Source organism: Chlamydotis macqueenii, chromosome W (genome assembly GCF_036417535.1).
Source record: "Chlamydotis macqueenii isolate bChlMac1 chromosome W, bChlMac1.mat, whole genome shotgun sequence".
In the NCBI taxonomy this organism is placed as follows: domain Eukaryota; kingdom Metazoa; phylum Chordata; class Aves; order Otidiformes; family Otididae; genus Chlamydotis; species Chlamydotis macqueenii.
In genome coordinates, this window is record NC_141592.1 from 3843165 (window position 1) to 3870340 (window position 27176).

General features: G+C 46.9%; 1 protein-coding gene across 1 annotated transcript; it reads left to right on the forward strand.

Moving 5' to 3' along the window:
* The first annotated feature begins 19667 nt into the window (after positions 1-19667).
* LOC147596534 (endogenous retrovirus group V member 2 Env polyprotein-like) lies at positions 19668-20510 on the forward strand. The gene has a single exon (XM_086769453.1). It carries the CDS (start codon positions 19668-19670, stop codon positions 20490-20492), a length of 825 nt encoding a protein of 274 aa, XP_086625579.1. The 3' UTR covers positions 20493-20510.
* The last annotated feature ends 6666 nt before the right edge of the window (positions 20511-27176 follow it).

Sequence of the window (27176 nt, forward strand, 5' to 3'; positions counted from 1 at the left end):
TTCTGTGGCCCGACTCTTGGGTATGTAGGCATCTACATGATGTACTTTTACAATCAGATTCTCTAGCCAGGCAGCAATGCCTTGCCACAATGTGGCAGCCCAGATGGGCTTGCCTCTGTGCTGCCAGTTGCTCTGTTTCCATTGCTTTAACCACCCCCAAAGAGCGTTTGCCACCATCCATGAGTCAATGTAGAGATAGAGCACAGGCCATTTTTCCCTTTCAGCCAGCTGGATGGCTTTCACCTCCGCAAACTGACTTGATTCACCTTGGCCTTCAGTGGTTTCTGCAACTTGTGTAGGACTCCACACAGCACATTTCCACTTCCGATGTTTGCCTAAATTACTACAAGATCCATCAGTGAAAAGAGCACATCGCCTCTCATTGTCTGGTAGATTATTATACAGTGAGGCCTCTTGCAGCATGCGTAACCTCTTCCTCTGGCGGCATTCCAAAATCTTTGCCTTCTGGCCAATCTGTGATCACTTCTAAGATTCCTGGGCGATTGGGGTTTCCTATTCGGGCTCGCTGTGTGATCAGTGTGACCCATTTACTCCACGTGGCATCAGTTGCATGATGTGTAGAGGGGACCTTCCCTTTGAACATCCAGCCCAGCACTGGCAGTTGGGGTTCCAGAAGGAGCTGTGCTTCAGTACCAATCACTTCTGAAGCAGCTCGAACTCCCTCGTATCCTGCCAGTATCTCTTTTTCAGTTGGAATACAGCAAGCCTCGGATCCTCTATATCCCTGGCTCCAAAACCCAAGGGATCAACCTCGAGTCTCCCCTGGTGCTGTCTGCCAAAGACTCCAGGTAGGACCATTCTCCTCAGCTACGGTGTAGAGCACATTTTTAACTTCTTGTCCTGTCCGGACTGGCCCAAGGGCTACTGCATGAACAATCTCCTGTTTAATTTGTTCAAAGGCTTGTCGTTGTTCAGGGCCCCATTTAAAATCATTCCTTTTTCGGGTCACTTCATAGAGAGGGCTTACAATCATACTGTAATTTGGAATGTGCATTCTCCAGAAACCCACAACACCCAAGAAAGCTTGTGTTTCCTTTTTGTTAGTTGGTGGAGCCATAGCTGTTATTTTGTTGACCACATCCATTGGAATCTGACGATGTCTGTCTTGTCTTTTGTGCAGGCCCCTTGACCTTGCTTTGTTTTATTGTAAAACCAGCTTTCAGAAGGATTTTAATTATTTTCTTCCCTTTCTTAAAAACTTCTGCTGCTGTGTTGCCCCATACAATGATGTCATCAATGTACTGCAGGTATTCTGGAGCTTCACCCTTTTCCAGTGCAGCCTGGATCAGTCCATGGAAAATGGTGGGGCTGTGTTTCCACCTCTGGGGCAGTCGATTCCAGGTGTACTGGATGCCCCTCCAAGTGAAAGCAAACTGTGACCTCATTCTGCTGCTAAAGGGTTTCAGAAAAATGCATTAACGATATCAATGGTGGCATACCACTTGGCTGCTTTTGACTCCAATTCATATTGCAGTTCTAACATGCCTGGCACAGCACCAGTCAGTGGTGGTGTAACCTCATTCAGGCCACGACAGTCCACTGTTAGTCTCCACTCTCCACTAGATTTTCTCACTGGCCATATGGGACTGTTAAAGGGTGAGTGAATCTTGCTGACCACTCCCTGGCTCTCCAGTTGACAAATGAGCTTATGGATGGGGATCAGGGAGCCTCAATTGGTGCGATATTGCCACCAGTGCACCGTGGTGGTAGCAATTGATACTTGTTCTTTGACCCTTAGCATCCCCACAACGGAAGGGCCTTCGAGAGACCAGTCAAGGTGGACAGCTGTTTAATTCCCTCCATCTCCACAGTGGCTATACCAAAAGCCCACTGGTGCCATTTTGTGTGTTTGAAATACCTGCTCCTGAGGTAATCTATACCAAGAATGCACAGAGCATCTGGACCATTCACTATAGGGTGCTTTTGCCACTCATTCCCTGTTAGGCTCACTTTGGCCTCCAGTACAGTCAGATGTTGGGATCCTCCTGTCACTCCAGAAATACAAATGGGTTCTGCCCCTTTATAGCTTGATGGTATCAGGGTACACTGTGCACCGGTGTCTACTGGAGCCTTATACTCTTGTGGGTCTGATGTGCCAGGCCATTTAATGCATATAGTCCAATAAACCATGTTGTCCCTCTCCTCCACCTGGCTGAAGGCAGGGCCCCTCTAGTCCTGTTCATAATATTCATCGCTCACTTCCTGTGAATATGAATCAGAATTCCCTTCCATAGGATCAGAGATAGGATCAGCCCTTCTGTACTGTCTGAGGAACTGCTTACTGGAGACTGGAGCAGCAATTTTCCTGGGAGAACCTCATGTGCAATTGTTTTTCCTTGCAACTCACGTACCCGTGTCTCTAGGGCCGAGGTAGGTTTCCCATCCCATTTTCTCATGTCCTCTCCTTGGTCATGCAAGGTAAACCACAAGGTACCTCGCTATGTGTACCATTTCTCTTGAGCAGGGAAATGTTTACTCCTATCAGCTGAAATACTGATCTGTACAGGTGGGGAGTAGGACATATCCTCTTTGAATTGCTGGAATTTCTGGGACAGTTTCTCCAGAGTCGAGACAAGGGAGGAAGAGAGATTTTCTTCGTATTTCCGGGGCTGACCTGTCAATTCACCCATTACTGGTCCCTCTCCATCTTTCCATCTCAGTACTGCCAATGAATTGGCATATGATTGTCATAAAGGGCTTCAGATAAGAATGCAATCAAGGACACAGTTTTCACAACTGTGACTGGTACATCCTGAGGGAGTACAGATGAGCTGGTAGACACCAGTTGAAACCAAGATAAGGAACTTGAGAACTTTACAAATGGAACAATGAGCAAAGACAAGACCATATATGGAACAAAAACTCAGAGTTCATGGCAAGGACACTGAAGGATACTTCTTCAACAACAACTAGGGACCACCTGAGACCCCTTTAGAAGCCCCTAGGAGACTTAAGATGCATGCATAATGACTATGTAAATATGATAATCATTTGCAGGAAATAGAATTAATATGTATAGTCATTCTGGGAAATTTAATGCATATGTATGTAATAGAGATATATAAGCTATAGTTGATGCAACAAATAGAATCATAAAATCTTTAAGGTTGGAAGAGACCTCCAAGATCATCAAGTCCAACCATCAACCCAACACCACCATGCTTACGAAACCATGTCCCGAAGTGCCACGTCTACACGTTCCTTGAACACCTCCAGGGACGGTGACTCCACCACTTCCTTGGGCAGCCTGTTCCAATGGTTGACCACTCTTTCAGTAAAGTAATTTATTCTAATATCCAACCCTAAACTTCCCCTGCTGCAACTTGAGGCCATTTCCTCTCGTCCTATCACTAGTTATTTGGGGGAAGAGACCAACACCTGCCTCCCTACAACCTCCTTTCAGGTAGTTGTAGAGAGATATGTATATAACAGAAAGATATAAGCTATGGTTGATGCAACATACGGCAGACATGCTAGGCGGAAAGATCCCCTATGTCCCTGACACCAAATAATGCCTGCTCTTTAATACATCCAGTGCTAAGCAGTTTTATTCCAAATTTCAGTGACATGATAATGGTACGCTGCATATAAACTTCCACCACATGGATCATGTGCACTGGACTTCATCTGGATCTTTGGGTGACTCCTCACAGTCTAGGTCACTATAAATGACTTCCAGCACACCTAATTCCCTTAGGTACTGGATACCTTTCTCCATGGTGGTCCACTTGCCTGGGGGATAGGTAAAGAATATCTTTCCTTCATACTTGACAGGAGTCGCCTCCAGAGGCTGAGAGCTTGTGCACCTCTTCCAATTGCTTTGTCAATGCCCCCTTCCCTAGAAAGAAATCCCAGCTGTTTGGCTTCCTTACCCTCTAATTCCAGGCTACGGGCCCCACTATCCCAGCACTGGAGAACCAGGTGACAGGGTGCTCGCCTGAGCGACAGCTGAAATCTTTTCGCACATCTCACAGCTCACTCAGGGATAGAGATCGAGTGGTTTCAGTCTCATTTATGAGTTCTTCCTCTTCCTCCTCCTCCTCTGCTTGTGATGGTCCCGGTCATTCCTCATCCCTTACTAAACAAACTGACTTTCGCTTCTGTTCTGGTTTTGTTAGTGAGGGGGGGCCTAAGGTGGTAGCTTCTGTAGGAAACTGCTAGAAGTCGCTCCCCTTTGTTTAGTGGACTCGGCTGGGCCTAGGGCGGACCCGCTGCTGGCCAAGGCCGAGCCAATTGGTAGCAGAATGTCCCGTGATAACGCCTCTGCGATAACATATTTAAGTAGGGGAAAACAGGAGGAAAAAAAGGAGGAGAAGATGTGAAGCAGCTGAGTGGGCGGCAGAGAGGGGGAGGCGCGAGCCTTGTGGGCCTTGCAGGCCTCACCCTCTGGCCTCCTGCCGGGCAGCCGACTGGGCCCAACTCGGCCCAGCCTGGCTGCAAGAAGTGGAGAGGAGATGAGGAGTGAATAAGATGTAAAAAGGATCCTGAGAGGCGTCTGCCAGCCTGTTGTGAGGAACGGCTGCAGACGCCAAGGTCAGTGAAGAAGGAGGGGGAGGAGTAATACGGCTTCTGGCCAAGATTCCCCTGCAGCCTGTGGTGACGACCATGGTGGAGCAGGTTATCCCCCTGCAGCCCATGGAGGTCCACGGAGGGGCAGAAATCCACCTGCAGCCCATGGAGGACCCCACGCCGGAGCAGGTGGAGGCCTGAAGGAGGCTGTGTCCCGTGGAGGGCCCACTGGGACAGCTGTTCTGGAGGGACTGCACCCCGTGGAAGAGATGACCCATGCCGGAGCAGTTTCATGGAGGACTGTGGCCCGTGGGAGGGACCCCACGCTGGAGCAGAGGAGGAATGCGAGGAGTTCTTCCCCCGATGATGACACAGCGGCATAAAACAACGCGTGATGAACTGACCGTGACCCCCATTCCCTTTTTCCCCCCTGTGCCGCTCGGGAGGGGAGGTAGTAGAGATAATATTAAGCCCGGGAAGAGGGAGGGGTGGGGGGAGGTTATCTTGTTCCCTGTCTCATTCTCCTGCTAGTTTTAGAAATAAATGAATACTTTTCCCCAAGTCGAGTCTGTTTTGCCTGTAATGGTATCTTTAAGGATTTCTCCCCGTCCTTATCTCAAACCTCGAGCTGTTTTTCTTATATCATCTCCTCCTATTCTCTCGGAGGGTGGGGGGAGCGAGAGAGAGACTGCGTAGTCTGGTCCCGATCAGGGCTGAACTACGACAGCTTCCAAGATTTCTTCTTCTGTATAGGGACGTCCAATACCGACATGGGTTGGTTCTCTGATTCAGTCGCAGCGCGTGTTGCAAGGGTTGAGCTAGCCACAGTGCCTGTTGCTAGGGCTGGAGTAGCCGCAGCACCTGTTGTGGAGGCTGGAGTATTCACAGTGCCCGTAGCTGGGGTTGGGGTAGCTGCAGTGTCTGTCACGGGAGTTGGAGTAGCCGCAGTATCTGTCGGTTGATTTTCCCTTCCTTCTTCCTGAGGGTGCTACATAACACTGAGCAGTGTTTGGTAGATACTACCCAGTGCCCAACAGAGAGCGATAAGTTGTTCCTCTTTGGAATAGCCATGGCATTTTCCTTTCAAATATTCTATCACTTCATCAGGATTCTGTGATTGTTTGGGAGTGAAGTTCCAGACCATTGGAGGTGAGAAGTTCTCTAGGTACATGCCATATTCTCCCACATGTCTCCATGATTTCACCTGTCGCCTTAGATGTTCAGGCACACAAACATCAGCCAGGAGAGTGGGTCTACATTCGAACCTGGAACGACAAACCCCTGAAGAACAAATGGAAGGGACCATACCAAATCCTGCTTACAACTCACACTGCAGTGAAAGTCACTGGACTTGAACCCTGGTTTCATTACACATGAACAAAGCCAGCCCCAGAACCAACGGATCAACTGTCCGAGAAACCAATGGGACAGCTGGACCAGGAGCCAGAAGTGTCATGTTGAATTGTTCAACACACAGACAACCTATTAACTTTAAAATTACATAGGGCTTAATGAATTGTATTTGGGAAAGTTGGGAACCATAAACAGAGTTGGAGTGCACCCAAGGAATATTAGTGTTTATATTAACAGTTGTAATTTTCTTTGCTTGGGTAATAGTTTGTAAACCCAGATTTCTGTAACAGCGGAGTTTAAAAGATATTGCAATGCTGTTACCAAGTGACAGCAGAACAAGATAACATGATTCTGTGGCTATTAAAATATTTTGGAAGGTTTGTCCTGGTTTTGGCAGGGATGGAGTTAATTTTTCCTCTCAGTAGCTGGTATGTTTTGGATTTTGTGTGTGAAGAATGTTCATAAACACCCAGTTGTTGTGAATGAGACCAAGGACACCGTCCTGCTTTCCAAGTCTCACTAATTTGCAGATGCAGGAAGCTGGGAGAAAGACAGACAGCATAATTGATCCAAACTGGCCAAAGAGAGTATTCCATGCCATAAACGTCATGCTCAGTATATAAGTGGGGGCAGGCGAGGGTGGGTATCTGCCTTCCTGGCATCCATCCTTCCTGCTTGTTTTTGCTGGCATCGTTCCCCCTACCTTGCTGGCTCCCTTTTGCTCCTTTGCTTGCTGCTCGGGTTTGTTTCCGTGATCGCTGCTCGGGACGGGCTGTATCGGTCATTGGGACATCGGGTGGTGAGAAAACACATATTGTTCACTTTGTATATTTTTTAATATCCTTATATTCTGTTATTATTGTAGTTTTCCCTTTTATTTTAGTAAATTGTCTTCATCTCAACCCACGAGTTCTCCTTCCTTCCCAATTCTCTCCCCCATCCCCCTGGGGAGGGGGAGAGTGAGCGAGAAGCTGTGTGGTGATTTGGGCTAAACCATCACAGGTTATACAATGCCAGTGGCCTGTTTGTCACTCCCCAAATCAGAAATCTACTGAGATGGATCCTGCTTAAAAACTGACTCTGCAAAATAGACAAGCTGTAGATCTATTACTAGCAAGAGAACATGGCCTTTGTGGATACTTAAACGAACAGCCAGAACGATGTTGTATACATATTCCTAATGTCACAGGATCTTTAAAAAAACAACTAGATAGAATTAAACAAGTAGCAGCTAGTACTAGGGAAATTAAAGAAAGATTAGAAAAGAACTGGGTACAAACTGTCTTTGAAAATCTAGATATCTCTGTTACCATAAAAGTTGGCAGAAGAACACTCTAAAACTTGTTTTGGAGTTTTAGAAAGCAGACACTCTTTATTGCAGTGCTGGATGCACCAGGGATAGTTCCTCCTAGCATGCATGCCAAATGTGGTTTCAGTCAAAGTTTATATTGTCCTGTTACATACATAAGTACTAAGTTTTCTGATAAATCATTAGTATATTCATCACATTTCCTGGAACTATTTAGCACATGTGTCCTTTGCACATGTGTAGGGAAATGGATCTGTGGTCCTCTGGGGGTTTTGTCTTGACTCATTGCTCTGCTTGTAAATTTCTTAAGCTCCTTACCTTGGTTTCAGCTAGTGTCTGCTGGTTTATCTGTACTCCTTCAGGGTGTGCCAGTCACAGTTGCAAAAATCTTATCTCAGCACCTGCTGGAGCATCCCTAAAGGAGCTTTGTTTTGTCTCATGTTAAATTTTATTACTCTGCTGTTCCTTTTCTCAAGGTGAGTTTACATTTTCACACATTGTTATAATGATTACAATTGGAGCACATCATCCATTAACTTGGAGCTAACTCTATGAATTTGCTCTTTTAGTCTGGTATCAATCCCTCCTTTTCTTCAAGGGTGATAGGTTCCGGTGGCGACTGTACATTCCAAAGGTTACAGTGACCTATTCTATTCCCAAAAACATGTTAGTGAAACATTTTACTTATAATTTCATTTTGCTTATATCTCCCTTTCCAGATGGTCCACCAGTCTATTACAAGATATAATAATAATCATAGAATCACAGAACGGTTAGGGTTGGAAGGGACCTTCAAAGGTCATCTAGTTCAACCACCCTGCAAGAAGAAGGGACATCCCTGACTAGATCAGGTTGCTTAGAGCCTCATCCAACCTGTCCTTAAATGTTTCTGGGGATGGGGCATCCACCACCTCTCTGGGCAACCTGGTCCAGTGTTCCACCATCATCACTGCAAAAAAATTCTTCCTAATATCTAATCTAAATCTACCTCCCTCTATTTTGAAACCATTACCCCTAGTCCTGTCACAACAGGCCCTACTGAAGAGCGTCTCCCCTTCTTTCCTGTAGGCCCCCTTTAGGTACTGGAAGACTCCTATAAGGTCCCCCCGGAGCCTCCTCTTCTCCAGGCTGAACAGCCCCAACTCTCTCAGCCTGTCATAGAATCATAGAATCATAGAATAGTTAGAGTTGGAAGGGACCTTCAACGGTCATCTAGTCCAACCCCCCTGCAAGAAGCAGGGACATCCCTGACTAGATCAGGTTGCTCAGAGCCTCATCCAGCCTGGCCTTGAACGATTCCAGGGATGGGGCATCCACCACCTCTCTGGGCAACCTGTTCCAGTGCTCTACAACTCTCATTGTAAAAAATTTTTTTCTAATATCTAATCTAAACCTACCTCCTTCTAATTTAAACCCATTACCCCTTGTTCTATCACAACAGGCCCTACTAAACAGCTTCTCCCCATCTTTCCTGTAGGCCCCCTTGAGGTACTGGAAGGCCGCTATCAGGTCTCCCCGAAGCCTCCTCTTCTCCAGGCTGAACAGCCCCAACTCTCTCAGCCTGTCCTCATAGGAGAGGTGCTCCAGCCCTCTGATCATCTTTGTGGCCCTCCTCTGGACCCTTTCCAACTGGTCCATGTCCTTCTTATGTTGGGGGCTCCAGAACTGGACACAGTACTCCAGGTGGGGTCTCACCAGGGCAGAGTAGAGGGGCAGAATCACCTCCCTCGACCTGCTGGCCACGCTCCTCTTGATGCAGCCCAGGATGCGGTTGGCCTTCTGGGCCGCAAGGGCGCATTGCCCACTCATGTTGAACCTCTCGTCTACCAACACTCCCAGGTCTTTCTCCTCAGGGCTGCTCTCGATCCAATCCCCGCCCAGCCTGTATTTGTGCTTGGGATTGCCACTACCCAGATGCAGGACCTTGCACTTGGCCTGGTTGAACTTCATGAGGTTGGCACGGGCCCACCTCTCCAGCCTGTCCAGGTCCCTCTGGATGGCATCCCTCCCTTCCAGCGAGTCGACGGCACCACACAGCTTGGTGTCATCGGCGAACTTGCTGAGGGTGCACTCTATCCCACTGTCCATGTTGCCGACAAAGATGTTGAACAGGGCCGGGCCCAACACGGAACCCTGAGGGACGCCACTGGTGACCGGTCTCCACGTGGACATTGAGCTGTTGACCACCACTCTCTGAGTGCGGCCATCCAGCCAACTCCTTATCCACCGAGTGGTCCATCCATCGAACCCATGTCTCTCTAGTTTAGAGAGAAGGATGTCGTGCGGGACAGTGTCAAATGCCTTGCACAATTCCAGGTAGATGATATCCGTTGCCCGTCCCTTGTCCACTGATGCTGTTACCCCGTCATAAAAGGCCACCAAATTGGTCAGGCACGATCTGCCCTTGGTGAAGCCATGTCCTCATAGGAGAGGTGCTCCAGCCCTCTGATCATCTTCGTGGCCCTCCTCTGGACCTTCTCCAACTGGTCCATGTCCTTCTTGTGTTGGGGGCTCCAGAACTGGACACAGTACTCCAGGTGGGGTCTCACCAGGGCAGAGTAGATGGGCCTCCCTTGACCTGCTGGCCACGCTTCTCTTGATGCAGCCCAGGATGAGATTGGCCATCTGGGCCACGAGGGCGCATTGCCTGCTCATGTTAAACTTCTCATCCATGATCACTCCCAAGTCCCTTTCCTCAGGGCTGGTCTCGATCCATTCTCTGCCCAGCCTGTATTTGTGCCTGGGATTGCCACGACCCATATGAAGGACCTTGCATTTTGCCTGGTTGAACTTCATGAGGTTTGCATGGGCCCACCTCTCCAGCCAGTTTCAAAGAGTCTATCACGGCATTATCTTGACACGATCTCTGCCTCCTATCTTCTATAGCTGCTGCCAGGCTTGCCCCTAAAACGGCACAAATTATAGCTTTTCCCTTCCTGGGCCTAAGTTTGGAGTCCTTCTGCAATACCATGATCCTATCCACTATACTCTGAGGTTGGAACCAATGATTTTTCGCCCATTCTAGCCCTTGAAGGGACGGGCGAGCATGATATTTTTCCAAAAGGTCATCCAATTTCTCTAAATCCCCTTTCAATACCGTTGCGGGGATCTCATCACAAACATTTGCAGATTTGCAAGCACCCATCTCACCAAAGAGGGGTTATTTCGTCCTGAGAGGGCCGCACCACAATTTTTCTACCACAATTCCCCCACACACACACTCTCAGGAGGACACACCTTTCAAATTTCACAAAAGCACTTATGTCACAAAAGGGGGGTTATTTCATCCTGAGAGGGCCACACCACAATTTTTTTACCACAATTCCCCCTCCACACTCTCAGGAGGACACACCTTTCAAGTTTCTCACGAAAGAGACTTGTCTTTCGCTCAATTCTATCACTTTGTCCTTCTCCGGCTGTTTTCCTCGTGAAGAAATAGAACCGCGGATCCAGACTCAGCACTCGCTTCGTACCAGTGTACGTCTCAGTCACACACACACACACACACACACACACACACACACAGTCTCTAATAAAGCAACTGGACACTTTCTGTTTCTCCGAGAATCCTGCCGACTACGCCAATTAAATAATGTCACGTTCCGATTTCGGATGAGAGGAAGGCCCCCTTGCGTTCTAGCCGACCTCAGATGAGTCTGGGGGGCTAGGGGCGGCTGGACCGACCTCTCACACACCGGAGCGTGGTTTTGTTCGTATTCTCGGGAACAGAATTAAGACATAAAACGGAGTCAAGTGCCAGGTAGCTTTATTAACCCGATAAGAAGTTTGTAAATGGAAGAGAAAGGAGAGAAAGGAAGGCAAGAGGGAAAATAGTTTTGGTTGTAATAGCTACCACCACGGAGCTGCAGCGTCCCGACAGTTCAGTTCGCTCGATGGGGGAACGATCCGTCCAGTGTTGGTCGTCTCGATGTCGGTTCCGTGGATGTGTATTCCGGCAAATGTGTATTCCGTTGAATGAAGTGAAGTGTAGAAGTGTAGAAGAAGAAGTCTGAGTCTGTAGTGTCGAAGAAGTGTAGAAGAAGTGTAGAAGAAGTCTCGAAGAAGTGTCTCTTTTTACGTTGGTTGTTTTCATTGTATTTCGAGAGCTGGTTTTCCTAGCCGCACCCCTCACCTGGTGGTGATATGCAGGCCCATTACCGGGCGATATGCATGCCCATTACCGGGTGATATGTATCTCTGGGCGCATGCCGGGGGCTAGGGCTAGATTTCTCGGAACCAGCTATGCATTCATGTTTATCGGGAAGCCATTGCTCGGGTGGTGGCCCGCTGTTTCAACAATGTTGAGACAAATTTTTGACACAGTCTTTTACACCATCCCCTGACCTTGATTGTATTCTAATTCTCAAGAGGGCCAAAGATAATGCTTGAGGCCACTTTAAAGAGGTTTCTTGGCATATTTTACTAATTTGCCTTTTCAGGGTCTGATTCATTCTTTCTATTTTTTCTGCTAGATTGGGGTCTCCATGGAGTGTGTAAGTCTCATTTAATACCAAAAATTTTACTTAACTGTTGTATTGTATCTGCTACAAAATGTGGTCCCCTCTCTGAGGACATCCCTATCGGTACCCCAAACCTTGGAATTATTTCTTTCAACAATATCTTGACCACTTCCCTGGCCTTGTTGGTGCGGCATGGGAAGGCTTCCGGCCAGCCTGAAAAAGTATCAATTAGTACCAATAAATATCTGAGAGAAGGAGTTAAAGAAATCTTAATAGATATGGCATTGATTAATTATTGCTGTGCATCCTAAGGAATCTCACAGTATTCTCCTAGGGAAACTGGCTGCCTGTGGACTGGGTAGGTATACCCTTCTTTGGATAAAGAATTGGCTAGGGGGCCGTGCCCAGCGGGTGGTGGTTAATGGAGTCAAGTCCAGCTGGCAGCCTGTTACAAGTGGTGTCCCCCAGGGGTCGGTACTTGGGCCCATCTTGTTCAATATCTTTATTGATGACCTAGACGAGGGGATTGAGTGTACCCTCAGTAAGTTTGCAGATGACACCAAGTTGGGTGGCGGTGTTGATCTGCCTGAGGGTAGGGAGGCCCTTCAGAGGGATCTGGATAGGCTGGATCACTGGGCTGAGCTGAATGGCATGAGGTTCAACAAGGCCAAGTGTTGGGTCCTGCACTTTGGCCACAATAACCCCATGCAGCGCTATAGGCTCGGAGCTGAGTGGCTGGAGGACTGTGAAGAGGAAAGGGACCTGGGGGTGTTGGTTGATGCTCAGCTGAACATGAGCCGACAGTGTGCCCAGGTGGCCAAGAGGGCCAACGGCATCCTGGCCTGCATTAGAAATAGTGTGGCCAGCAGGAGCAGGGAGGTAATCATCCCCCTGTATTCGGCACTGGTGAGGCCGCACCTTGAGTATTGTGTTCAGTTTTGGGCCCCGCACTACAAGAAAGACATTGAAGCCCTGGAACGTGTCCAGAGAAGGGCAACAAAGCTGGTGAGGGGTCTGGAGCACAAGTCTTATGAGGAGCGGCTGAGAGAGTTGGGATTGTTTAGTCTGAAGAAGAGGAGGCTCAGGGGAGACCTCATTGCACTCTATAGCTTCCTGAAGGCAGGTTGTGATGAACAGGGGTTTGGCCTCTTCTTCCAGGCAACAAGCAGGACCCGAGGACATGGCCACAAGTTGTACCAGAGGAGGTTTAGATTGGACTTGAGGAAAAACTTTTTCTCTCAAAGAGTGGTAAGGCACTGGAACGGCCTGCCCAGGGAGGTGGTGGAGTCTCCGTCCCTGGCAGCGTTCAAGAGGCGGCTTGATGAGAAGCTACAGGATATGGTTTAGTAGCTGTGGCAGCAATGGTAGTGGGAAGACGGTTGGACTAGATGATCTTATAGGTCCCATCCAACCATGTGATTCTATGATTCTATGATTCTATGATTAAGTTGATAAATAGTGCTTAATGTTTTGTTAACTACTTGCTTAATAATTTGCTAACCATTGTGCAAACTATTTGAAGCAGAAAGTCTTGCAATTCTTCACGAAAGACAGTTCCCGGTAAGGACTAGGGGGGTCGCTTCAAGAACCAGCTAAAACCGACCCTGCAGCTTGAATGAAAGCCAAGGGATAACTGAGTTTGCGCAAGAACAAAAGGTTACTAGCGGTGATGAAGAGGAGTCACCTGCCTTCATCCCCACAACCCCCGACGACCACCACCAGGAGGCACTGCGCAAGCCCAGACAGGAGGAGTTTATGAAAATGACCCCTTGGGACTAATTTTAATACGAAGTGGGGATAGCTCATGCATATGTATAGGCGTATTGTGAAACTTTATGTATATGTAACACTTGGTTGTATAAATTTAAAGTGAGTTGCCACGTAAGGCGCGCACGGTTTTGGTGGGACTACCCCCCTGTGCTGCCCAGCGCTGAATAAACATACCTACTTTACAATCTTGCAGATTGTGGAGTCCGTTTTCCGCACGTCAGTTTGGCGAGCCAGGCAGGAGGATCTCTGCTTGGCTGCGGGATTGACTGCGGAGCGGACGCCCCTAGGCGTGCCCCGAGCACTTTCCTCGGAGGAGCCTCCGCTGCCAGCTGCTCACCGCAGGAGCAGACAACAACCTCCTGAAACCGCGGGCCAAACAGTATGTTTAATGGTAGGGGCCTGTAAGTCGTACGCGTGGCTGGGGCAGCTGGTAAATCGCGCAGAGACGTCTGGCGTGCAGCATAGTCCCCGTTGGTTGGGTACCCAGGTTAGTTTGGAGCATCAAAGGGGACTCGCTGACCGATAGAGCGGCCGCTAGCGATCTTGGGGGTAGATCGAGCGAGTCCGAGGTAACCGCTGCATCCCATTGCTGGGAGCCAGGACGGACCTGCTGATGATCGGTACATGAGAAGCAGGAGAAGGGTAAGCGGGCCTCTTTAACCCGGATTTGGAGATAGTTTAACATCAGTAGGTGAGTTTGTTCTTGCAACCATTTTGCAGCTGCTTTAAAAGGCTGGTATGAATGAGGGATCCCTGTGCTGTATGGTTAAGAGAGTGTGGTTGAGTGATTGATTGTAAGTGTGGTGTGGAGGAGTGAAATAGTTAGTCTAAATTTGAATCATTCATTGAGACCCTCTCACAGAGGAAATATAAAATGGGTAACACTCAAGGGGGAATATTAAGGAAAAGCCCCCTGGGCTGCATACTCGCCCACTGGAAAGATATTGCTGGGGGTGGAGGTACGGAAAGTAAAAAGACTCTTATTAAATATTGCAATCAGTGGTGGCCATTGTATAAGTTAGAGGGTGAAGTCAAGTGGCCGTTCAATGGAACGTTGGATTACAATACTTTGTTGCAGCTTATGTTGTTTCTTAGAAGAGAAGGGAAATGGGACGAGGTGTCGTATGCAGATATGTCTTTTACCCTACGAAATCACCCAGAGTGGCAAAGGGACTGTGGGATGATATCCCTGCAGGACCCTATGGTGCTCGCACTCGAACGGGAGAACAAGGAGGGTGGGGGCAGGTTAAAAAGGTGCTGTTCATCATGCAGCACTGGGCAGAGGTGTACGAAAGCAGATAAAGTACGCCAGGTTCCAGAACAAGATTTAAGCGATTTGTTTAAACCTCCCCCCCCAATCACAGGACCAGGACGCAGACTCGGAAGGGACATCGAACCCCCCTGATAGCCCTGTATCTTCCCGTACTAGACAGAAATCTGCTCCGACAATCTTACAAGCACCCCTCCGGGAGGCGGTGGGGCCGGATGGCGGAACAATGTTAATTAAAGTACCCTTCTCCACCGCTGACTTGGGAGAGTGGAGAAAAATTGCTAAAGATTACAGAAGCGATCCGGTAAGTGTGGCTAAACATTTCCAGTTCATTGTAAAACAACCTAATCCGGACTGGAAAGACATACAACTGCTATTAGAATACATGACTGAAACGGAGAAGCAGTTGATTTTAAAAACGGCAGGAAATCTAGCCGAGGATTATTATAAAGTTACCGGGGGAGATGTTAAGGAACACTTCCCCCTCCAGGACCCGAAATGGGAGGTAAACAGGTCAGTACATATGGAAAGATTGCAGGAATATCAGGAGTGGATTTCGAAGGGGATGGAACGGGCAATCCCTAAGACTATAAATTGGTCAGCCTTATATGCAATTAAACAAGGTCCTTCCGAGTCTCCATCTGAATTCCTGGATCGACTGAGGGATGTGATGCGTCGTAGCACGCCGCTGGACCCGGGGTCTGAGGTAGGGATACAGCAACTAGTTTCTCTGTTCCTGGGTCAGTCTACGGGGGACATAAGACGAAAGCTTCAAAAGTTGCGTCCTGCGGAAAGCAGGAATTTAGCGATATTGCTGGATGAGGCTTGGAGAGTGTTTAGTAATAGAGAAGAAGGGTATCGGCAGGGACAAAGAAGGTTGGTGGCTGTCGTTCGGGGAGATGGGGAGTGGGGGGGTAGGCGAAATCAGCCTTGGTTGGGGTTGGAAAAGGATCAGTGTGCAATGTGCAAGGGCTTTGGCCACTGGAAAAAGGAATGCCCAAGGAACAAGAAAGAAGGCCGGAGGATCCCGGCGAATGCGAGGATAGCTAATGTGATGGAAGACTGACGGGAACCTGGGGATCTACCCTAGCGGATCCACTGGTTATAATTAAGCTAGGGGAAGAACAACAACAAGTAGAATTCTTAGTAGATACAGGGGCAACATATTCGGTTCTGAATCAAACTTTGATGCCCCTGGGAAATGATTATGTCATGGTAAAAGGAGCGACTGGCCAAAGTGAAAAGGCATATTTTTGTAAGCCTCTAAAATACAAATTGGGAAAACAATGGGGTATCCACAAATTTTTATATATGCCCAACTCCCCGAAAGCACTTTTGGGAAGAGATCTATTGGAACAATTGGGAGCAAAGATTATATTTGAAAAAGGAGAAATTACTCTGGAGGTAAAAGATCAGCAATATATTCAGATATTGAGTCTAACCTTAACCAGTCTCCCCTCAGAAGGAAAAATTAATGAGGAAATCCTAAACCAAGTGTACCCGGGGGTATGGGCTACTGATGTACCTGGAAGGGCGAAAAGTGCTCCACCTGTTGAAGTTAAGGTTAAGGAAGGCCGACGACCGGTAAGAATTAAACAATATCCCCTAAAGAGGGAAGATAGAGAAGGAATCCGGCCGGTGATAGAAAAATTTCTACAGTTAGGACTATTAAAGGAGTGTGAGTCAGAATTCAATACCCCTATATTACCTGTTCAGAAACCTGATGGGTTATATCAGGTGGTCCAAGACTTACGGGCGGTGAATAAGATAACTGAAGACCTCTACCCAGTAGTGGCCAATCCATATACCCTGCTGACTGTGTTAACACCTGAACTAATTTGGTTTACTGTTTTAGATTTGAAGGATGCTTTCTTTTGCCTCCCTCTCCATGAAGCCAGTCAGAAATTGTTTGCGTTCGAATGGGAAAACCCTAAAAGTGGTCGGAAGACCCAGCTCACTTGGATGGTGTTGCCGCAAGGATTTAAAAATAGTCCTACCATTTTTGGGAATCAGCTTGCAAAAGACTTAGAATCCTGGGAAACCCCATCTGAGGAAGGAAAATTGTTGCACTATGTAGATGATATCCTGATTGCCACGAAAACAGAGGAAGACTGTATGGCATGGACGGTGAGTCTGTTGAATTTCTTGGGACTCCAGGGATACCGTGTCTCCAAGAAGAAGGCCCAGGTAATGCAACGTAAAGTGAATTATTTGGGCTATGAAATTAGTGCGGGGCAGAGAACTTTGGGACAGGCCCGCAAAGAGGCAATATGCCAGACTCAGAGACCTCAGACAGTAAAGGAGTTACGGACTTTTCTGGGAATGACCGGGTGGTGCCGATTGTGGATCTATAATTATGGACTGCTTGTTAAACCACTGTATGCTCTGACAGCTACTGAGCAGAAGCACCTTGAGTGGAACAAAGAGACCGAACGAGCCTTTGAGCTACTGAAAAAGGCGTTGATGTCGGCCCCGGCCTTAGGACTCCCAGATGTGAGTAAGCCGTTTCTTCTTTTCTCCCATGAGAAACAGGGTATTGCCCTGGGAATATTAGCACAAGATCTGGGTCCATATCGACGGGCAGTTGCCTATCTCTCTAAGCAGTTAGACGCCACTGCAAAGGGTTGGCCTGGATGCCTACGGGCGGTTGCAGCTGTGATATTGAACATACAGGAAGCCCGAAAGTTTACCCTGGCCCAGAAAATGACTGTTTTGGTGTCTCATATAGTATCAGCAGTACTGGAAGCAAAGGGTGGGCACTGGCTCTCTCCACAAAGATTTCTGAGATATCAAGCTGTATTAGTAGAACAGGATGATGTGGAAATCGTGGTCACTAACATTGTCAACCCAGCTTCTTTTCTCAGCGGGAACACAGGAGAACCAGTGCACCATGACTGTTTGGAAACCATTGAAGCAACATATGCAAGCCGCCCAGACCTGAAGGATAGCCCCATGGAGAACGGGGAAAACTGGTTCACAGACGGGAGCAGTTATGTCTTAAATGGCAATCGACATGCGGGATACGCCATCACTACAAGTCATCAGGTAATAGAGTCAGGGCCTTTGCCCATGAACACCTCCACACAGAAGGCAGAAATAATTGCCCTAACCCGCGCCCTGGAGTTGGCCCAGGGCAAAACTGTGAACATTTACACGGACTCAAAATATGCCTTCGGAGTTGTGCACGCACATGGAGCAATCTGGAAAGAAAGAGGACTATTGAACTCCCAGGGAAAAAATATCAAACATGCAGAAGAAATTTTGAAGCTACTAGAAGCTGTCCAGCTCCCTGAGAAAGTGGCAATTATGCATATTAAGGCACACCAGAGAGTGAGCTCCGATTTGGAGAAAGGGAATGAACTGGCGGACAGAGAGGCAAAACAAGTGGCCAAAATGAAGGTGAGAATAGAAGGGGCTCTAATTCCTGATAGGCAAATCTCCCTAGAAGGTAAGCCAGAGTATACCAAGGAAGATCAGAAACTTATTACTGACTTAGAAGGGTCATATAATGAAGAGGGCTGGGTTCATACACCACAGGGAAAACTAATTATTCCCTCTTGTTTACTGTGGCACTTGATACGGGAAGAACATAGAAAAAGGCATTGGGGAACAGAGGCTCTGTATAAACATTTAATCAGAGAAATTGTGGCTAGAAATTTATACACCACGGTGAGACGGGTGACTCAACAGTGTGACCTTTGCCTCCAAACTAACCCTAAAAATACCCCCAAACCAGAAATGGGCCAGATTGGAAAAGGCAATGGGCCTGGACAACAATGGCAGGTTGATTTTACAGAACTTCCAAGAAAAGGGGGGTATCGCTATTTGCTGGTATTAACCGATAACTTTTCAGGTTGGCCAGAAGCATTCCCAACTAGAACAGCTAAGGCTCGGGAGGTAACTAAAGTATTGGTACAAGAGATAATACCACGTTTTGGGGTTCCAGCAACCATATCCTCTGACAGAGGACCACATTTTGTCTCAAAAATAGTACAACAAATTAGCCACCATTTGGGTATAGATTGGCAACTTCATACCCCATACCGCCCTCAGTCGAGTGGCCAAGAGGAGAAAATGAATCACTTAATCAAACAGCAAATTGTGAAATTGGGACAAGAGGCAAACTTGACATGGCCTCAGTCTCTCCCTTTAATCCTTTTGCGTATACGAACAAGACCAAGGGCGAAGGAAGGACTGAGCCCCTTTGAAATTCTGTATGGACAACCCTATGGAATACAGAGGGGGATGTCTATGCAAGCTGGGGACGAAATTATGACTTCCTACATGGTGGCATTGAGCAAACAGCTCAATAGTATTGGAAAGCATGCAATTGGGACCCGGGGAAGAGGTCTAGATGAACCTGTGCATGATATACAACCTGGAGATTATGTATATGTAAAGTCTCTTACAGAAAAAACCTTGGAACCACAGTGGGAAGGACCATACCAGGTACTGCTCACCTCCTTTACAGCAATTAAGATTAAGGAACAGAATGCCTGGATTCACCATACTCGAGTAAAGAAGTCACCACAGAAGCTTTGGACTTCCGAAATCCAAGGACCGTTAAAACTTAGACTAAAAAGATAAGATGTGGATCAAATTCTACACAATTTTTATAGCCTCGCAGGCAATGAATGCAGTGGCCTGGCGAGAAAATTGGTATGTTCAACTAATTCAAAATGTCACCAAAATTTTGAATAAGACGGATTGTTGGGTTTGCACCCAAATGCCAAGACATTCTGGTTACGAAGTGCCATTGATAGGTGTTCCATTGCCAGTCTCTTTAACCAACAGACAAAATGGTATCTTTTGGAGAAATACGGTTTTGAGGACGGATCCTCAAATTAAATGGGGTCGGGAACTGGCAATAACTATAGAGGGGGCTAATCCATTAGGGGACAGCTGTTTGGTAAGTTCGGGAAAAGGACCGTTTGTAGGAGAATACCCAAACTGCAATGATAGTCACACCTTAAATATGACGAGAGTAGATCCGGAATTTCTAGAACTCAATTATACCGGCCTCCCAACCCCACAGGGAACAGGATGGTATTGGTTGTGCAGCACAGTGGCCCGTAAGGTTTTACCCCTAGGATGGCATGGAGCATGTACATTAGGAGGTTTGATCCCCAACATTACTATTATCGACAAATTGACACCATATTCTCTACGAAGAAAACGGGAAATTGTAAATAACCCTCTCATAGACAGGCCAACCAGTTTTCATAGTTTTGCACGATGGTTCATCCCATTTCTAGGGGTCAGTGAATTGGAGAAGGCAATAATAAACATCTCGGCTGTAATAGAAACAATGGAAAATAAGACCATTGATGCTATCCTAGCACTCCAGGAAGAAGTTACTGATTTGTCAAAAATAGTGTCACAAAATCGCATGGCTTTAGATTTGTTATTAGCCTCACAAGGGGGAGTATGCACAGTAATTAATGTAGACTGTTGCATGTATGCAGACCAAAGCGGGCGGATCACTGAGGATCTCCAAGAAATCAGAAGACAAGTAGGTGTTTTACACAAAGTAACGCAAGATAATACTTCTTGGGGTTTTTCTGACTTATGGGAAAGACTGACATCCTGGTTACCCAATTTAGCGTGGTTAAAACAATTGTTCGCAATAATTATTGCACTTGTTTTTTTATTTTTGATTATTGGAATAGCCATCCGCTGTGGATTTTGGTGTTTTAAAGGAACAGAAATTTCCTACAGCGAATGGAAAAGGAACCAATTACGACAGAAATTAGAATCTAACCAATATTTTAGGGACATTGATAGTAAAGGAATTTACTAATTTTCTAGAAAAGGGGGGACTGAGAGAAGGAGTTAAAGAAATCTTAATAGATATGGCATTGATTAATTATTGCTGTGCATCCTAAGGAATCAAGTTGATAAACAGTGCTTAATGTTTTGTTAACTACTTGCTTAATAATTTGCTAACCATTGTGCAAACTATTTGAAGCAGAAAGTCTTGCAATTCTTCATGAAAGACAGTTCCCGGTAAGGACTAGGGGGGTCGCTTCAAGAACCAGCTAAAACCGACCCTGCAGCTTGAATGAAAGCCAAGGGATAACTGAGTTTGCGCAAGAACAAAAGGTTACTAGCGGTGATGAAGAGGAGTCACCTGCCTTCATCCCCACAACCCCCGACGACCACCACCAGGAGGCACTGCGCAAGCCCAGACAGGAGGAGTTTATGAAAATGACCCCTTGGGACTAATTTTAATACGAAGCGGGGATAGGTCATGCATATGTATAGGCGTATTGCAAAACTTTATGTATATGTAACACTTGGTTGTATAAATTTAAAGTGAGTTGCCACGTAAGGCGCGCACGATTTTGGTGGGACTACCCCCCTGTGCTGCCCAGCGCTGAATAAACATACCTACTTTACAATCTTGCAGATTGTGGAGTCCGTTTTCCGCACGTCATATCTGTAACCATTTTGTCTAGGTAATTCAGAAAAATCGATTTGCCAGTAGTCTCCAGGGGAGTTTCCTTGTTTAAGAGTACCAGAAGGGGCCCTCCTTTGATTTAAAGGATTATTTTTCAAACATGTTTGGCATTTTGCTGTTACTGATTTTATTATTCCAGTAAGTCCCACGCAAATCATTAGTTTTTGTAAATCTTCAATCATTGCTTCAGTTCCCAATGTGTCTCCTTGTGTTTTTCTTCAGCTATTTTTATCATTATCTGTGGAGTAACTATGACCTCTTGAGTGGGGGTTACCCCCATTCTCATTTTCTGTTGCCTTTAACTGCTGTGCCAATAATTTATCTAATTTACCATAATTTGGTTTTGAGGTTGGAAGTTTTACCTGTTTTACTGGTAGTAGAGCAAGAATGCCTTTCTCTGCCACCTCCTTTGCAGTTTTATCAGCCAATCAATTGCCCACATTTACCACTGTTTGTCCAAATTGATGTGCCTTGCAGTGCATCGCTGCCACATCCTTAGACTGTTGGACATCCTCAAGGAGCTGAAGGATTTCTTCCTCATATTTGATGGGCGATCCTTGAGCTGATAATAATCCCCTTTCCTTCCAGATTGTTCAATGTGCATGGATTACACCAAATGCATATTTTGAATCAGTCCAAATATTTGCCCGCTTACCTTTAGCAATCTTCAAGGCTTGTCCCAAAGCCACTAACTCCACTTTCTGCGCTGATGTATTTGCAGGTAGGGCTTCAGCTTTTATTACCTGGGTGGTGGTGACCACAGCATATCCTGCCATTCATTTTCCGTTGCGGACAAAACTGCTTCCATCTGTGAACAGCTCCAAATCAGGGTTGGTCAGTGGCTCATCCTTTAGGTCCTGTCGGCTAGAATAAACTTGTTCAATAGTTTGCAGACAATCATGATTCAAAGGCTCAGAGATTTTTATTTCAGAACTCAAAAACATTGCTGGATTTACTGCTGTAGTAGTTGTGAGTTCCACATCATCTTGTTCCAAGAGGATGATTTGGTATTTGAGCATGCAGCCCGGGGACAAACAATGCCCTCCTTTTTGTTCCAGGACAAAAATTACTATATGTGGGACATAAACTCTAACCTTCTGCTCCATGGTCAATTTTCTGGCTTCTTAAATCAAAAGTACTGCTGCTGCCACAGCTCATAAACATCCAGGCCATCCTTTACTAACATTATCCTGTTGTTTAGAGAAATACTCAACAGCCCGTTTCCGAGTTCCCAACTTTTACGTGAGCACGTCGTAGTTCAGCCCAGATCGGGACCAGACTACGCAGTCTCTTTCACTCCCCCCACCCTCCAAGAGAATAGGGAGAGATAATATAAGGAAAAACAGCTCGAGGTTTGAGATAAGGACAGGGAGAAATCCTTAAAGTTACCGTCACGGGCAAAACAGACTCAACTTGGGGAAAACTATTCATTTATTACGAAAAACTGCAGGATAATGAGACAGAGAACAAGATAAACCTCCCTCCACCAGTCCCTCTTCCCAGGCTTAACATTATCTCTACTACCTTCCCCCACCAAGTGGCACAGGGGGGAAGAGGGAATGGGGGTTACGGTCAGTTCATCACACGTTGTTTTACGCCGCTGCTTCATCGTCAGGGGAAGAACTCACATTCCTCCCCTGCTCCGTTGTGGGGTCCCTCCCATGGGCCACAGTCCTTTGTGAAACTGCTCCGGCATGGGTCATCTCTTCCACGGAGTGCAGTCCCTCCAGAATGGCTGTCCCAGTGGGCCCTCCACGGGCCACAGCCTCCTTCAGGCATCCACCTCCCCCGGTGTGGGGTCCTTCATGGGCTCCAGGTGGATCTCTGCTCCTCCGTGGACCTCCATGGGCTGCAGGGGGACAACCTGCTCCACCATGGTTGTCACCACAGGCTGCAGGGGAATCTTGGCCAGGAGCAGCATTACTCCTCCTCCTCCTTCTTCACTGACCTTGGCATCTGCAGCCCTTCCTCTCACAAGAAAAGTTCTTCACAACAGGCTGGCAGATGCCTCTCAGGATCTCTTCACATCATCCATCTCATCTCCTCTCCACTTCTTGCAGCTGGGCTGGGCCGAGTTGGGCCCAGTTGGCCGCCTGGCAAGAGGCCAGAGGGTGTGGCCTGCAAGGCCCATGAGGCCTGAGCCTCCCCCTCTGCGCCTCTGCCCCTGCTCAGCTTCTTCACATCTTCTCTTCTCTCTTTTTTTTTTCCTGTTTTCCCCTTCTTAAATACGTTATCGCAGAGGCGTTATCACGGAACATTCTGCTACCAATCGGCTCGGCCTTGGCCAGCAGCAGGTCCGCCCTAGGCCCGGCAGAGTCCACTGAACAAAGGGGAGCGACTTCTAGCAGTTTCCTACAGAAGCTACCACCTTAGGCCCCCCCTCACTAAACAAAACCATGACACTCCCTCTATTTTAAAATCATTACCCCTTGCTGTATCACAACAGACCCTGCTAAAAAGTTTCTTCCCATCTTTCTTATAAGCCCCCTTGAGGTACTGGAAGCCTGCTATAAGGTCTTTCCAGAGCCTTTTCTTCTCCAGGCTGAACAATCTCAACTCTCTCAGCCTTTCTTCGTAGGAGAGGTGCTCCAACCTTCTGTTCAACTTTGTGGCCCTCCGCTGGACTCACTCCAACAGGTCCCTATGTGGGGGGCTCCAGAGATGGATGCAGTACTCCAGTTGAGTTCTCACTAGAGTGGAGTAGAGGGAGAGAATCACCTCCCTCAACCTCCTGGCTACACTTCTTTTGATGCAGTTCAGGATGTGGTTGGCTTTCTGGGCTGCAAGCACACATTGCAGGCTCATGTTGAGCTTCTCATCCACCAGCACTCCCAAGTCCCTCTCCTCAGGGCTGGTCTCAGTCCATTCTCCACTCAGCCTGTATTTGTGCCTGGGCTTGCCCCAACCCATGTGCAGGACCTTGCACTTGGCCTGGTTGAACTTCATGAGGTTTACACGGGCCCACCTCTCCAGCCTAGCAAGGTCCCTCTGGATGGCATCCCTCCCCTCCAGCGTGTCGACGGCACCACACAGCTTGATGCCGTCATCAAACTTGTTGAGGGTGCACTCTATCCCACCATCCATGTCACCAACAAAGATGTTAAACAGCACTGGTCCCAATACCAACCCCTGAGGAACGCCACTCAACACCGATCTCCACTTGGACATTGAGCTGTTGACCACCACTCTCTGAGTGTGGCCATCCAGCCAATTCCTTTCCACCGAGTGGTCCATCCATCAAACCCATGCCTCTCCAGTTTAGAGAGAAGGATGTCATGTGGGACAGTGTCAAATGCCTTGCACAAGTCCAGGCAGATGATGTCAGTTGTTCTGCCATTATCCACCAATGCTGTAGCCTCGTCATAGAAGGCCACAAATTTGGTCAGGCACTATTTGCCCTTAGTGAAGCCATGTTGGCTGTCACCAATCACCTCCTTATATTCCATGTGCCTTAGCATAGTTTCCAGGAGGATCTGCTCCATGACCTTGCCAGGCACAGAGGTGAGAGTGAGTGGTCTGTAATTCCCTGGGTCTTCCTTGTTTCCCTTTTTAAATACGGGGGTTATGTTACTCCTTTTCCAGTCATCGGGACCCTCACCATACTGACATGACTTCTCAAATATGATGGACAGCAGCTTGAGAGCTTCATCCGCCAGTTCCCTCATTACCTGCAGATGTATCTCATCAGGTCTCATGGACTTGTATGCCTTCAGGTTCCTTAGATGTTCCTGAACCTGCTCTTCTGCTACAGTGGGCGGTTCTTCATTCTCCCAGTCCCTGCTTTTGCCTTCCGCGACTTGGGCAATGTGGCTAGAGCCCTCGCTAGTGAAGACTGAGGCAAAAAAGTCCTTGAGTACCTCAGCCTTCCCCACGTCCCAGGTAGACAGGTCTCTCATTTCCTTCTGGAGAGGGCCCACATTCTCCCTAGTCTTCCTTTTATCCCCGATGTACCTACAGAATCTTTACTTGTTGCCCTTGACGTCCCTGGCCAGATTCAATTCTGTCAGGGCTTTAGTCTGCCTTACCTGATCCCTGGCCACTCGGACAACCCCTCTGTAATCCTCCCAGGTTACCTGTCCTTGCTTCCACCCTCTGCAGGCTTCCTTTTTGTTTTTCAGTTTGTCCAGAAGCTCCTTGTTCATCCATGCTATAATATTATATAATATATTAATATTATTATCAGTATAATAATTTAATACAGAAGCTTGCCCGAGTCTATGTTGATGTGCAGATTTACTCCTTGAATAGGTTCACAGTTTAAAGTGTATGTTGTCAGGGGCATTAGAGCTGAGGACACTACTGTCAGCTCCTCCTGACACAGATAATATTTACATCTCTATAAATTTCCAATACTTATTCACCATGAAGGACTTGCAGTGAAACATAGACTCTGAAATCAACTGTACACTGTAGTTTTAGACAGAGCAAGGCCTATATTCTGCTAAAATCTGGATTAAAATTCTGTTAGCGCTCTTCCTTACTCAATAGCTACAATATCATGTATGCATAAGTACCTGCTCAAGCTAGCACTTATGTTTTGACCACTTTTTTGCTGGTAATGTACCCTGAAGTTTTGAGCTTGAAGAAGAATAGAAATGTAATTTACTGGGGATGAGAAGAGAAAATTATGAGTTGAACAGAAATAAATTTAGGAGAACCTTGTTTTTTCAGGATCCAAACAACACAGCCTTACACATTTTTTTTTAATCCCAGAGAATATGTGCAAGAGTTAACACAAAGATAAGTCCATAATTTTGAAAAATAATTATATAAATGTTGATAGAGTTTCTTAAAATATTACATAAAAAAGAAAGAGTGAAGCAAGTAGCTAGTACCAGAATGGAGTTAAGTGGTAAAAAGATATGGATTTCAAGGAGTATAAGTGAACATACTTTGGACATTTCAGAGTATTGTGGTTTAGCCTGAGTCACCACACAGTTTCTCACTCTCCCTCCTCCTCCTCAGCAGGATGAGGGAAAGAAATTGGGAAGAAAGGAAAACTCATGGGTTGAGATGAAGACAGTTTACTAAAATAGCAAAGGAAAACTACAATAATAACAGAATATAGGGATACTAAAATATATAAAATGAACAATGCATGATTTCTCACCACCCGATGTCCCAATGACCTATACAGCCCATCCCAAGCAGCGATCACAGAAATGGAACCGAGTAGCAAGCAAAGGAGCAAAAGCAAGCCAGCAAGGTAGAGGGAATGATGTGTAGAAAGAACCTTCCCTTTGAACATCCAGCCCAGCACTGGCAGTCAGGGTGCCAGGAGGAGCTGTGCTTCTGTACCAACCACTTCTGAAGCAGCTCAAACTCCTTCGTATGCTGCCAGTATCTCTTTTTCAGTTGGAGTATAGCAGGCCTCAGATCCTCTGCATCCTCAGCTCCAAAAGCCTAGGGGTCAACCTCACGTCTCCCCTGATGCTCTCTGCCAGAGACTCCAGGTAGACTCATTCTCCCCATCAGCGGTGTAGAGCACGTTTTTCACATCTTGACTGGCCCAAGGGCTACTGCATGAACAGTCTCCTGTTTAATTTGTTCAAAAGCTTGTCGTTGTTCTGGGCCCCATTTAAAATCATTCTTTTTTCAGGTCACTTCATAGAGAGGGCTTACAATCATACTGTCATTTGGAATATGCATTCTCCAGAAACCCACAACGCCCAAGAAGGCTTGTGATTCCTTTTTGTTAGTTGGTGGAGCCATAGCTGTTATTTTGTTGACCACATCCATTTGAACGTGACGAAATCCATCTTGCCATTTTACTCCTAAAAACTGGATCTCTTGTGCAGGCCCTTTGACTTTGCTTTGTTTTATGGCAAACCCATTGTCGTAGTTCAGCCCCGATCGGGACCAGACTACACAGTCTCTCTCTCACTCCCCTCACCCTCCGAGAGAATAGGGGGAGATAATATAAGAAAAACGGCTCGAGGTTTGAGATAAGGATGGGGAGAAAATCCTTAAAGTTACCGTTACGGGCAAAACAGACTCGACTTGGGGAAAACTATTCATTTACTT